A 15,051-nucleotide genomic window follows, 5' to 3' on the forward strand; every position below is an offset into this window, starting at 1 on the left:
GTCCTGGACCTCAAGTCAGTCAACCGATACCTACAGGTCCCCAGCTTTCGCATGGAAACTCTGCGGTCTGTCAAAAATTCAGTACAGCCAGGGGAGTTTCTTACATCCCTAGATCTGTCGGAAGCCTACCTGCATATCCCAATCCATCGGGATCATAAGCGCTATTTACGCTTCAAGGTCCTGGACCAACACTTCCAGTTCCGAGCTTTACCCTTCGGGTTAGCCACCACGCCGCGGACCTTTACCAAGGTCATAGTAGTAGTGGCAGCGTCCCTCAGGAAGGAGGGAATCCTCGTCCATCCCTACCTGGATGATTGGCTGATCTGGGCGAAGTCACCAGAGGAGAACCGCCAGGCAACCAACAGAGTTATAGCTCTTCTGGAAAGCCTAGGATGGGTTGTAAACTTGAACAAGAGTTCCCTACAGCCTTCTCAGTCGCTGGAATACCTAGGAGTCCGATTCGACACCCAGGAAGACAAGGTCAGCCTGACCTCCAAGAGAAGATCAAAGCTCCGGAATCGTCTGCAAGCCCTGCTGAGCACCACCCGGCCCACAGCTTGGGATTACTTACAGGTCCTCGGCCTTATGGCATCCACTCTGGAGGTGATACCATGGGCGCGGGCTCATATGAGACCATTACAACGCGCCCTCCTATCTCGATGGAGCCCACGATCACAGAACTACACCGTACACTTACCTCTACCAGCCAGAGTGCGGAATCAGATACGGTGATGGTTGCAGCCCGGCCACATGAGCCGGGGGTCAAGAATGTCCTCCCCAACCTGGACCCTGCTTACTACAGATGCCAGCCTGAACGGATGGGGAGCATATTGTGAAGAACTCACCGCCCTTGGGCGGTGGAACAGAGAAGAGTCGGGGTGGAACATCAACCGACTAGAGGCACGGGCAGTCAGGCTAGCGTGCCTGCGATTTGCCCACAGACTTCGCAACAGAGCGGTCAGAGTGATGTCAGACAATGCCACCACGGTGGCATACATCAACCGACAGGGCGGAACCAGAAGCCAACAGGTATCCCTAGAAATAGCCCCCCTGATGACTTGGCCGGAAGCAAATCTCCAGGACATCTCCGCCGTCCACATCGCCGGGAAGGACAACACCATGGCAGACTTCCTCAGCAGAAAAAGCCTAAATCCAGGGGAATGGCAGCTGTCACCCACAGCTTTCCAGATGATTGTGGATCGGTGGGGGACGCCGGGCATGGACCTACTAGCGGACAGGTCCAACGCTCAAGTACCCAGATATTTCAGCCGCAGGCGGGATCCTCTATCCCAGGGGATCGATGCCCTGGTACAGCCATGGCCTCAGGTGATCCTGCTATATGCCTTTCCTCCATGGCCCCTGCTGGGCGCCATTATACACAAGATTCAGCGGCACAGAGGCCTAGTTCTTCTAGTGGCACCGGACTGGCCAAGAAGACCCTGGTACGCAGACATGAGAAGACTACTGGCAGGGAATCCACTACCCCTGCCTCCACACAGGGACCTGCTGCGGCAAGGTCCCATCCTCCACGAGGATCCAGCTCAATTCTCTCTTACGGTCTGGCCCTTGAGAGGGCTAGATTGAAGAAACGAGGATACTCGGGGCCGGTAATAGATACCCTCCTCCGAGCACGCAAGTTCTCCACATCACTAACATGCATAAGGATCTGGAGAGTATTTGAAGCCAGGTGCGAAACTCACGGCACCAATCCACATGCCGCTAAGATCCCTATCATTTTGGATTTCCTGCAAGATGGACTTCAGAAGGGTCTGTCCCTCAGTTCCATCAAAGTTCAAGTGGCAGCGCTATCCTGCTACGGTCCCCGGAGTGACGGCAATAGCATCGCCTCACACCCAGACGTTTCACAATTCCTGAAAGGAGTCAAACACATTCGCCCGCCACTGAAGTGGCCAGTGCCCCTGTGGAACCTCAACCTAGTGTTGGAATTCCTAGCGGGATCCGCCTTCAGACCCCTTCGAGGCCTGTCTCTCCGTTTGTTGACCTTGAAGATGGTGTTCTTGCTGGCTGTATGTTCAGCACGCCGCATCTCAGAGCTACAAGCACTGTCCTGCCATGATCCGTTCCTCAGAATCGCTCCAGAGGCTATCCATCTTCGCACGGTTCCTTCCTTCTTACCCAAAGTAGTCTCACGATTTCACCTCAACCAAACCATATCCTTGCCAACCACGGAAGGTTTGAAGAAGTCAGAAGAAGGTCGAATGCTATGCCATCTCGACATCGGCAGAATACTGGCCAGATACTTGGAAATGTCAGAAGCAGTAAGAAAGACGGACCATCTGTTCGTCCTTCACAGCGGGAAGAAGCAAGGAGAAGCGGCCTCACGGCCAACCATCGCCCGCTGGATCAAAGAAGTTATCAAGGCAGCCTACGTAGAAGCGGGAAAACCACCACCTCTACAGGTCAAGGCTCATTCTACCAGAGCGCAAGCAGCCTCTTGGGCAGAAACTAGGATGCTGTCGCCTGCAGAGATATGTAGAGCGGCGACGTGGTCCTCCCTCCATACCTTCTCCAGATTCTACCGTCTGGATGTTCGGGCCAGGGAGGACACTGCATTTGCGAGGGCAATCCTAAACGGACCTCCGGCAGCCTCCCGCCCAGTCCGGGAGTAGCTTTTGTACATACCACTTGTTTTGAGTCCATCTGCTACACGCTAGGAAATGTTGAGATTACTTACCTGATAATCTCCTTTTCCTTAGTGTTTGCAGATGGACTCAGCATCCCGCCCGGCTGCCGGTATACATGGGGATTCGCCGACTCACGATAAGCCATGTTTTTCTTATATAGGGCGTCCACCCTACCGGGTGTCGACGCCTTCCGGTTGAGAACACTGGCGGTCTCCAGCTACTATCAATTGGTCAGGGTAATCCTGTTCATTTAATCGATGGGTCAGTCACACATATATCCATAAAGCTTTGCAAGGAAGATTACTGAATTGCTGCACTTCCTGTGGGGGTATATGTACCCGTGCTGACGTCAGATCCGTCTCCAACTGCTAGCACGAGCACACTATACCCACTTGTTTTGAGTCCATCTGCATACACTAAGGAAAAGGAGATTATCAGGTAAGTAATCTCAACATTTCTCTCAAAACATCAAATAAAATTAAGAAATATAAAAGTCAAAATAGTAAAACCATACTAATAAAAGGGATTCATTTTTTTTTAAAAGGGCTAACTAGAACATCCAGTAATTCAAAAACTTTTATAAAAATATTTTAAAATGTCCCAAACACCAATAAAATAAAATCAAACACATCAAATAACACCCAATAATTGAAACTAAAAAGGATAAAAATATCCCCCGATGAAAATAAAGAATTAATGAAAATAAAGAATTAAAAAATATATATATATCCCCCGCTCTTCATACCTGGGAATTTGATATCTGGTCATTCTGGGATTGTTGTGGATTTGTGTGTGAGAAGGCAGGGGGGTTCAGGAGGTGGATGCATGCATTTTCTCCTTTCTCATGCACGTACTCTCCACATTCTCTCACAAGCACGCTCGCGCACTCATGCACGCTTGCGCACTCTCACACAAGCTAATATACACTCTCATACATGGTGACATACTCTCACACACTGACAAACACATGCTGACATATGCACACGCATACATACCGATACATACACGCTTGCTCACTCACTCTTCTTTCCCTCCGGTAGACACTAACTGCAGCAACCTTCTCCTAGCCCAGGGACAACTTTTTTTTTTTTAGACCAGCCACGTCCATGCTGCTCCGCCTTCTCCTCCCCTTTCTTCAGTGGTAGGACCAGATTGTTGCTGCTCCTGATTGCTTCATCTGGCCCTTCAGCCTGATAGTACTCTGCCCCTGCTCTTTTGGCCTTGCAGTCCAACTCTTTTTTTTTTTTCCAAATTACGGCCCAACCATGCTTTCCCCCTGCTTTTCTTCTGGCCCCGTGACCAGACCCTGAACCACCTCTTGCTTTTTCATTGGGCCACGGTGCCTTCTGCTTTTCTGGTCCCAAGGCGCAACACATTGCCTCCTGTTGCTTTATTTTGTTTCTCCATCCGTGAGCTGACAGTGCCTCTTATTCTTCTAACACCAGGGCCCGATGCTTCACCGCCTCTTGCTCTCTTGTTTTCCAAGCCAGGCCTTGGGACTGACAGTGTTCTGCTTCCATGTCTTCTGACAATGTGGCCCAATGCAGCACCACCAAGTTGATTCTCTTTAGCCACAGAGCACATGCTGCCCCAACAGCTGAGCCCTTCATCATAGTGCTTCCACCATGTCAAAATGAATTCAGCCTCTGTTTACACAGAAGGGACATTGCTCTTCTGGTTTTTCATCTCAGTGCGGCTTTTGATACAGTTGATCAGGTTTTACTCAAATCGACTTTTGATTGTGATGTTAGAGAAAATTTGTTACAATGGTTCAAATCGTTTTTTTTTTTGTTTTTTTTTAAGAGCAACGTACTTAGTGTTACTTGGAATTCTGCGTTTTCTTCCTCCTCTTCACTCTCTAGTGGCATGCCTCAAGGTTCTATTATTTCCCCAGTACTCTTTAGTCTGTCTTGCCCTTCATGCTACTTTAATTCAAAGCTTGGATTTTTGGGGTACTTTTATGCTGATGATATTCAGATTCTCACAAGCTTTAATTAAATCACAACTGACACTCTCTCTGATTTTAATAATTGTTCATCTCAAGTTTCCTATTAGCTACGTTCTTCCAAGCTCAAGGCAAACCCTCTTAAATCTGAAGCCATTTGGTTTACCCGTAACTTCTCCATTTCTTTTCCAGCTCTCACTATGGCAGGCTATGCCATTCCAGTTAAGAATACAGTCACCACCTTAGGCATAACGTTTGACAATCAGCTTAACTTCTCTCACCATATTTCTAAAGTTTTGAAGACTGTTTTGTTTTTTTTTCCTTAGATCTGTCGTCCAGTCTTTTTTTGAGAGCTTTGATCTTAAAACTTTAATCCATTCTATCATACTTTCTAGATTAGACCATTCTCACAGGACAAGCAGGATGGTAGTCCTCACATATGGGTGACATCACAGGATGGAGCCCAATCACAGAACACTTTTGTCAAAGTTTCTAGAACTTTGACTGGCACCTACTGGGCATGCCCAGCATGGCAGTAAACCTGCAGCCAGCAGGGGTCCCCCTTTTTTTTTTTTTTTCCGCGCAGCAGTAACCACGTGGGTTAAGGAGCTCCACAGAGATTCCTGACAGGAATTTTCCTCACGGAATTACTAAAAACTTTCATACCTCACAGGGGTCCCTCCTTCAAATTTTTGACTCCGCGGTACTCCGGTAAGTTTTTACCCGTTTTCGGTCGATGCCCTTCGAGTTTGGCCCTCGCGGCCTACTGGCCGTCGACGTACCGCGGCTAAATTTTTCAAAGGCCATGGCGTCGAGGTTCTGTCTGTGCCCGGACTGTACTCGCACCATGTCCATAACAGACCCGCATAAAGTCTGTGTAATGTTTCTCGGGTGCGAGCATGATGTCCTGACTTGCACCAAATGTGCTTTAATGGTCGCAAGGCCAGAATGGAGAAAATGGAGCTTCCCTTCCGTTCTCAAACTCCGACAACATCTATTGCATCGACGTAGTCTTAACCAGCACCGTCCACTTCATGCCAGTATCGGCCACCGGCCGGTGACCTTCTCAGCCTTTGACTACCTCTACTCCCCCTCAGGACCGAGGGGATCATAGAGAGAAACATCGGCATCGACGCCGGAAGTCTCGGACCATCGATGAAGGAAAACCATTGACCTCGCCATTGTCCGAGCCGCCATCGAAGAAACCCCGTCCAGAAATGGCACCGACCCTTTCTGCGACCAGTTCACAGAGGCAACCCTCACCCAGATGGGATTCGGGAGCCGCGACTCTGCCTTTAACGGTGGTCCCTCCGGCTCTGCCTCTGCCTCCTTCTTCCCTTCCGGAGCCGGGGCTGCTTGCTCCAGGACTCCGTGAAGAACTGGACCGGATGGTTCAGGAGGCCATTGCTAAGGCGATGCACAAACTCCAAGGTCCCCCAGCGCCGAAATCTGTGCTGGTCGCGGAACAGATCATCGATACCATTCCGGCAGCATTGGCACCGTTGCTTTCTAAGATGGAAGCGCTCAGAGCCGCTTTTCCACTGATGGATCCTGGGTCACCGATGACTCCGGTGCCTTCCCCGCTTACCCTGTCATCAGGAGGGGAAAACACAGTTCCGCATTCCTCCATCGGGAGTCCTTTTGATGCCTCAGCCATCGATGCCAATGCGCCCATCGGCGCCACCAATCCATCCATTGATGCCCTCGATGCCTTCATCGGTGCCTCCAGTACTTCCCTCGATGCCTTCAGATCCTAGACCAGGACCTTCAGGAATACAATCATCCCATCCTTCTCAGGTTCCTACAGGTATTCCTGAAGGTCCTGGTCTAGGAAACCTCAGCTGGATCACCAATCTGTGGTTGTAGAATCGGCCCAAATGAGGGCAAAAAGATCAAAACCCCACTCTTCCTTTCCCCCAGGTAATGAACAGAAATTCCTAGATGCCATTGGCCGGTGTGTCTTCCAGGGATCAATGCTTATCTCTCGGATCGCCTCTTACCAGCTGTATATGACCCAGTACAACAGGGTCTTATTCAAGCAGATACAGGACTTTGCAGAATCCCCTGCCTCAGCAATTCCAGGAACAGCTTCAAGCCCTGGTACACAAGGGCTTCGAGGCAAGGAAGCATGAAATAAGTCGTCGGACTTGCGCCCTGAAGTACAAGACAGATTATCTGATCTGCCCTGCATAGGAGACAATCTGTTTGGCGAACAGATTCAGCGGACTGTGGTGGAAGTCAAGGACCATCATGAGACCCTTCGCCAGCTCTCTCTGATGCCCTCTGAGTATTCCTCCAAAACAGCCTTTCAGGAAGGATACTAAAAAGTCATTCTTCCGTCCAAAGAAGTCCTATCCACCACTGTCTAGAACTCTTTCCACGAGACCTTTCCAAAAGGCCTAGTCTCATCAACCGCGGAAACAAAAGCCGCAGGTAGCTCCTCAGCCAGGCCCTGCTTCCGGCTTTTGACTCCTGCATAGAGAGCAACAGCCAGTTTCCACTGCCTCAGATACCAGTGGAGAGTCAATTGTGACATTTCAACAATAGGTGACACACAATCACCTCAGACCAGTGGATCCTTGCCATAATCTCTCAAGGTTATCACCTGAACCTTTTCGCCATCCCACCAGATTCCCCACCTCTACCGAAGTGGAGAACATCAGACTACTCATTTCTCCTGGAGCAGGAGGTCTCCCTCCTCCTCCAGTCCAGAGCAATAGAGCCAGTGCCCTACTCCCAAAAAGGCCTAGGATTCTATTCCCGGTACTTTCTAATCCCCAAAAAATCAGGCGGCGTTCGTCCAATTCTGGACCTACGTGCCCTCAACAAGTACCTCCACCAAGAAACGTTCAAGATGGTAACCTTGGGTTCCCTCCTTCCTCTTCTGCAAAAAGGAGACTGGTTCTGCTCTCTCGATCTCCAAGACGCGTACACACACGTTGCGATAACTCCATCTCATCGCAGGTTCCTGAGATTTCTGGTAGGCCTCAAGCACTATCAGTACCAAGTGCTACCATTCGGCCTGGCATCTGCACCACGAGTCTTCACCAAGTGCCTTGTAGTAGTAGCAGCCTTCCTCAGGACTCAAGGTGTTCACGGCTATCCCTATTTAGACGATTGGTTGATCAAGGCTCCCACTCAGCAGGCTGCTCTGTCGTTCCTACGTCTTACCTTACACTCTGACTTTACTAGGATTTCTCGTCAACTACGCGAAATCCTGCTTAGTCCCATCTCAAACTTTATCATTCATTGGGGCAGACTTGGACACCTTGCAGGCAAAGGCATTTCTGCCTCGACAGCTCTCTCTCTCTCTCTCTCATCTCTCTCCCACACCAGCTACAGTCTCTGCACCGCACGACTGCACGCCACTTCCTCATCCTGCTAGGACACATGGCGTCCTCAGTACAGGTTATCCCAATGGCCTGCTTGGCCATGAGTCATGCAGTGGACTCTAAGGTCACAATGGACTCAGTCCGTCCAACCTCTATCGACCACTGTCCACATCACCGACTCACTTCGTCAGTCTCTAGTCTGGTGGCAAAATCAGATCAATCTCCTCTGAGGCCTGCCCTTCCAGGCTCCAGACCCTCAAATAATTCTCACCACCGATGCTTCCAACCTCGGCTGGGGAGCCCATGTTGCTGATTTGCAGACACAAGGAACTTGATCTCCAGAGGAAGCCAAACACCAAATCAATTTCCTGGAGCTGCGAGTAATCAGATATGCTCTCAGGGTATTTTAGGATCACCTTTCCAACCAGGTCATCCTCATTCAGACGGACAACCAGGTGGCCATGTGGTACATAAACAAATAGGGAGGGACGGGCTCCTACCTACTGTGTCAGGAGGCTGCGCAGATATGGGCGGAGGCCTTCTCCCATTCGATGTACCTCAGGGCCACCTACTTGCCGGGACAATGTGTTGGCAGACAAGCTGAGTCGCGCCTTTCAACTACACGAGTGGTCCCTCAACCCCACTGTAGCAGACTCAATATTCTAACGTTGGGGTTACCCCCACATAGACCTCTTTGTGTCACCTCAGAACTGCTTTCTCACTCGCAGCCAACGCTCTCAGCCAAGAGATGCGTTCTCCTTCTCATGGGCAACCGGTCTCCTGTATGCATTCCCTCCACTTCCACTTCTCTCGAAGACTCTCGTGAAGTTACGTCAGGACAAGGGACGCATGATCCTGATAGCACCTCACTGGCCTCGCCAGTTGTGGTTTCCAATTCTTCAGGACTTCTCCCTTCGCAGGCACATTCCCTTGGGAAAGGACCCACTTCTGATCACTCAGAACGACGGGTGCCTACGCCACCCCAATCTTCAGGCCTTGTCTCTGACGGCCTGGATGTTGAAAGGTTAATTCTTCAGCCACTTAACCTTTCGGAGCCAGTTTACCGTGTCCTGATTGCTTCATGGAAGCCTTCCACGAGAAATTCTTATCTTTACAAATGGAACAGGTTTAAATCATGGTGTTCTTCTCAATCCCTTTACCTGTTCCACCATGACGTTTCTAGACTATCTCTGGCACTTGTCAGAATCAGGTCTAAAAACCTCCATCAGAATGCATGTCAGTGTGGTAGCCGCCTTCCATAGAGGTGTCGGGGATGTTCCTATTTCAGTACAACCCCTCGTAACACGTTTTCTGAAGGGTTGCTTCACCTCAAGCCTCCATTGCGCCCTCCGGCCCCTTCTTGGGACCTCAGTCTGGTTTTGGGAAGACTCATGAAACCACCATTTGAGCCTCTCCAATCCTGTGTTCTTCGCTATCTCACATGGAAAGTGATTTTTCTTTTGGCAATAACTTCTGCTCGCAGAGTTAGTGAGTTACAGGCCCTAGTTACCTATCCGCCCTACACTAAACTTCTGCAGGACCGGGCAGTACCCCGCACTCACCGTAAGTTCTTACCTAAGGTAGTATCGGAGTTTCACATTAATCAATCCATTATACTACCTACCTTCTTTCCCAGGCCTCACTCCAATCCAGGAGAACAGGCTCTGCATACACTTGATTGTAAATGTGCTCTAGCATTCTATCTAGACCGTACAGCTGCCCACAGGAAAAGCACTCAATTGTTTGTCTCTTTCCATTCCACCAAATTGGGGCAGCCTGTGGGTAAGCAGACTCTCTCTCCTCCTAGTTAGGGGACTGCATATCCTTTTGCTATCAGCAAGCAGGCATTCCACTTCAAGACCGTGTTAAAGCACACTCTGTGCGGGCCATGGCAACTTCAGTAGCACACCTACACTCTGTGCTGCTTGACATTTGCAGGGCTGCTACCTGGAGTTCTCTCCATACCTTTAACAGCCCATTATTGCTTAGACAAGGCCGGAAGACAAGATTCCATCTTTGGCCAGTCTGTCTTGCGCAACCATTTTACAACTTGACGTACCAACACCCTTCCGCCTGCCCATTAGAGTTCAGGATGCCCTCTACCAGATTCCACCCCAATCCTTGTGTCTATTGCACATATTGGGTACATTTGGTGCAATTCTCGGACATCCTCAGCTTGGTACTCACCCATATGTGGGGACTACCATCCTGCTTGTCCTGTGAGAAAGCAAATGTTGCTTACCTGTAACAGATGTTCTCACAGGACAGCAGGATGTTAGTCCTCACGAAACCCCATTTTCTTATTTTATTTTTCGGCACTTCCTATAGCTTTAAACAAGACTGAAGGGGGACCCCTGCTGGCTGCAGGTTTAGTGCCATGCTGGGCATGCCCAGTAGGTGCCAGTCAAAGTTTTAGAAACTTTGACAAAAGTGTTCTATGATTGGGCTCCATCCTGTGATGTCACCCATATGTGAGGACTAACATCCTGCTGTCCTGTGAGAACACCTGTTACAGATAAGCAACATTTGTTTTATAATGCTTTATTACATTGCCTTTCCACTACTCAACCTTTGCTACAGTGTTCTATACTAGCTGGAGTTGTTTGTTATCTTCAATAAATCTAAATTTGAACATGTAATCCCCCTTTTAGTTGATCTACATTGGCTCCCAGTATCCCTTCGCATCCAGTTTAAAATTGGTTGTCTTCCTTTCAAAGCTCTGCATTGGAGTACCCCTTTTTGCCTTGCATCTGTGATCTCTCCCTATCTCCCCTCTCGACAGCTGCGGTCCTCACAACAAGAACTTCTAGTGTTGCCTTGCATTAGGAATATTCACTTTGAAAGTTTGAGAGCAGTTTGCTTTTTCTCTCTATCTCCTGGTTTCTGGAACGCTTTACCCCCTTAATATTCGTCTTGAGAGAGATTGTGAAATTTAGGGAAGCACTTGTTACACCTGTTTTTACTGGCTTTTCCTCACCTGATTACCTGATGTACCATTTTTGTTGTTTTATGGGGTTTTTATTTTATTTTTGCCATACTTATGTCATTGCTTTATTTTCCTATTTTGATCATTTTAATTTTTTTTGTATATTATACTGTAATTTTGTTTGCTTTGTTCCTTTGTATGCTTTTCTAACTTAACTTTAATTTGTTAGCCTTATTTGATTTTGTTTGTACATCACTTTGCTTTACAACTGTAATTGCAATTAATCAAGCAGTAATAAACATAAACATGCCTTTTCTGAGCTGCAGAGGATGCGGCCCTAGGACAGTAGCACCTATGGCCATGTTGGCCATAGATTAGCTATGGCTCTGCATTCTATGACAAAGCTAGTTAAAGCAAGTGGTTAAATTGGTTTCTCAAAGTTATAATCATATCAAGGGACTATTTTGATGTTAAAACTAATGTGGTTTATGAATGTCTGCGATATTCAGAGATGCAAATACTTGGGTAGGACTCATCCAGCATTTCTTCTTAGGCATGAATAAGTAGCTTTTTATAGTTTATACATGACTTTTTTCAGTTTGGGCAAAACATTTGAAAACAGCAATTAAATATTTTTAAGTTCTGCTAGCTGCCTTTCACTGAGGTTAACATTTTTAATGATTGGGGGGGAGTTTTTTGTGTTTTTTTTTTTAGAGTATCCGCAAAGGCGATAAAGTGCAGGATGTATGATGTATGATTACAGTGGTGAAAAGTGCACAACCAGAATGTTGTGTATTTAAAAAAATAAATAAAGTGGAACCAAAACAATTTTTTGCTTCTTATTGTAGATCTGTACATCTTTTGGAAAGCATTTCTGCTTTGCCAGTTGCATTGAAGTACTGCTTTTAAATTACATAGTGTTTTATTCTCAAATTTTGCTGTGTTTAGGGATTTCATAATTAAAAGATCAACAAATAGTACATATACTTTACATGGGAATTTATCTCAGCCTTCTGAAGACTTTCCCACCCAGTCGGTCGAAGATGTTGAGAGCCCAAGTTACTGTCGTTCTGAGAAGATTGGACAGAAGAGATCATGTAGCAATACAGATATTCAAGGTAGCTTCCTTTTTTCATGTTTTAGTCCATACCTATTAATCGTTTGAATCACAAAATAAGTATTCTTGGTATTGGACAACCAAGAATAATATGAAAAAATGAATAAATCCTGCAGCTTCACTACCTTAGTCTCCAGTCCTGTGAGATCTTGTAATCTGAACACTAATATGATAGGAGCTGTCCATGGATCACACACTATCACAGAAAGTGGAGCTGGTGGCTTAGTAGTGGGACAGTCGTATTTCTAAACTAATGTTTTCTAATGATGATGGGGGTATCTGTGCACCTTATACTGCTGCTGTTTAGATAAAATGTTAACTGTTCTGCAGGGCTTGCCAAATTTCATAAGAGGTAAAGATAATCCTGTCATGGCTAAGTGCCAGCACAGGTTGTACAATTTGATTCTCAAGATTACCTCTTTAAAAATACATGGGTGTATGTGCATAGCTTGGTAAATAAGCTATTTAGTAGTTTGGGTAAAAGCACTCCATAGATAATGAATCTAAAATTACTTTGTTTCCTAAAGTGAATTATAAATGAGTCTCAGGTGACACCTGGCACAGCCTTACATATATATACTATCTTTTTATCTAAAAACGTGCATGCATTAAGTTGTAGAAAATATAAACAAATCTTAAATAACAGGTCTAAAATATTTCCATAAGTTATGACTGTTTTAGAATACATTATAGTTTCTTCATAGCATTTCCTTCCTTTATCCCATGTCTAAGAATCCTCCAACCAAAAACAAACTGAAGCAGTAAAGTGACCCATACCCATACAAAACAAAACAGCACTTTGTCCACAATTTAGCACCACTGGTTGACACAATGAAACTTACATTTCTTAAAAAACAGGGGAAGACTTCAGAAAGTCCACACTGGAAAGACTCCACCTCTTATAGCTTACCATAAACATAAGTCTGAAAAACCTCCCAATTTTATTTTAGGATTCAATGTCCACAACTTTTATATAAGAAATCATGTGGTGAAAGAGAGCAAATTCCAATGGAGCCCACATTCCTCCAATAAGGCTGCATCATGGATCCACAAAATTAAATCAAAAGAAATATTTAAGACAAGTCTCTTCAGACATCATATTCTTAAAAACTTGCACATCAGACACAAATTTTAAATACACTTCATTTTTGGTTACAAAGGTCTACCTTTCAATTTTTCAAAGCATAAATGGTACAAAAAATGGTGTTTGTTAAATACAAACAAAATTCCAAATCAGGAGCTTTCTAAAAAGTGTAAAAGCATGATTGATGCATTACGGAACCAATCAAAGAACACATCCAAAAAAATCAAAATAGACTCAAATATTTTTCAGCATTACCTAGGGATGTGAATCGTTTATCTGACGATTGAAAATATCGTCCGATATCGGGGGGTCCCCGATAGTGATAGGAAACCCCACGATTAATTTAGTGGGTTTTCTTATTGTTATGGGGGGGCAGGGGGGGGCGGGAAGAAAGGACACAACCTAAAAACACAACCTGACCCTTTAAAATGAGTTTGTTAGTATCCCCCCACCCTCCGGACCCCCCCCAAAAAATTTTTTAAATACCTGGTGGTCCAGCGGAGGTCCCGGGAGCATTCTCCCACGCTCGGGCTGTTGGCTGCCACTAATCAAAATGGCGCTGATGGCCCTTTGCTCTTACCATGTGACAGGGGCTATCGGTGCCATTAGTCGGCCCCTGTCACATGGTAGGTGCACTGGATGGCCCGCGCCATTTTTAAAGATGGCGCCGGCCGTCCATTGCTCCTACCATGTGACAGGGACCGGCCAATGGCACGGAAACCCTGTCACATGCTAAGGGTAAAGGGCCATCGGCGCCATTTTGTTTACTGGCAGCCGACGGCCCGAGCGTGGGAGAATGCTCTCGGGACCCCCGCTGGACCACCAGGTATTTAAAAATTTTGGGGGGGGGGGCGGGGGGAGAGGTCTAAAATGGGTAAATGTGAATCAGTTATTTACTTTTTCGGATAAAAGAAGGTCTAGGGGGCACTCCATGAAGTTAGCAATTAAGCTCTGGAATTTGCTGCCAGAGGATGTAGTTAGTGCAGTTAGTGTAACTGGGTTTAAAAGAAGGTTTGGATAAATTCTTGGAGAAGTCCATTAACTGCTGTTAATCAAGTTGACTTAGGGAATAGCCATTGCTATTACTGGCGTCAGTAGCATGGTATCTACTTAGTGTTTGGGTACTTGCCAGGTACTTGTAGCTTGGATTGGCCACTGTTTGGAAACAGGATGCTGAGCTTGATGGACCCTTGGTCTGACCCAGTATGGCAATTTCTTACATTCTTAGGGACAAGCAGAGAGAAACTGTATGTTCCCTGTACGTACCAGGATCAGTCCAGGACACCTGGGTTGTGACTCCGCACCAGTAGATGGAGACAGACTAAAACTTGTGGGCGGAGCCTTATATGCCCCTGTGCCAGTCACAGCCCCTCAGTCTTACTCTGTCTCCAGTAGATGGTGCAGGTCCGGTCACAGCCCTGCCTGACCTGATTCTGGTGGTTAGTCAGGTTTGAATTTTGTGTTAGTTTTTGTTAGGCCTAGTTGTTTTATGACCAATTTGGGGTTTGTTTTTTAATCCTTAGTCCCGGGTGCCCTGCCTCCCAGGGGAGTTGAGAGGTCCTGAGGGGACTACCCTCCCCCGGTTGAGGCCGCTGCCAGGGTCGAGGACCCGGCTGGGCTAGTGGCAGCGTCAGGGGTGACACCGGGGAGCCCGGTTCACTCACCCCTGCAGGACTAGGGCTCCAGGACCCGGGACAGCAGCCAGCGTCAGCGTTTAAAAAAAAAAAAAAAAAAAAAGTTTCCTGTTTTATTTTGTTGCGGCTGGCTCTCCGTTGCTTCGGCGTCGCTACTCCTTCGTTTTTCACGCGGGGGGGCGCCGCTGGCAGGGGGGAAGGTCGCCAAATTAGTTTTTATTAATTTTGACGCGCGCCTCAGTTTTTTCTTCCCGCGTTCGTCGGCATGCCGCGCGGTTCTTCCTGCAAGCCTGCGGATCGGCGCGCGCGCGTTTGTCCCGGGAGGGCCTCTGCTCGGCCTGCGTCCCGGGCGGTGAAGGAATGTCCGG

At 47.3% G+C, this 15,051-nt stretch overlaps 1 protein-coding gene across 1 annotated transcript in view; it reads left to right on the forward strand.

Annotated features, from left to right (window-relative positions):
• Nucleotides 1-15,051, forward strand: part of ARHGAP29 (Rho GTPase activating protein 29) — a 291,858-nt gene that overhangs the window by 206,302 nt on the left and 70,505 nt on the right. The window contains 1 exon segment of the mRNA XM_029617439.1: nt 11,797-11,966. Coding sequence (XP_029473299.1) covers nt 11,797-11,966 — 170 coding nt within the window.

Source organism: Rhinatrema bivittatum, chromosome 10 (assembly GCF_901001135.1).
Source record: "Rhinatrema bivittatum chromosome 10, aRhiBiv1.1, whole genome shotgun sequence".
In the NCBI taxonomy this organism is placed as follows: Eukaryota; Metazoa; Chordata; class Amphibia; order Gymnophiona; family Rhinatrematidae; genus Rhinatrema; species Rhinatrema bivittatum.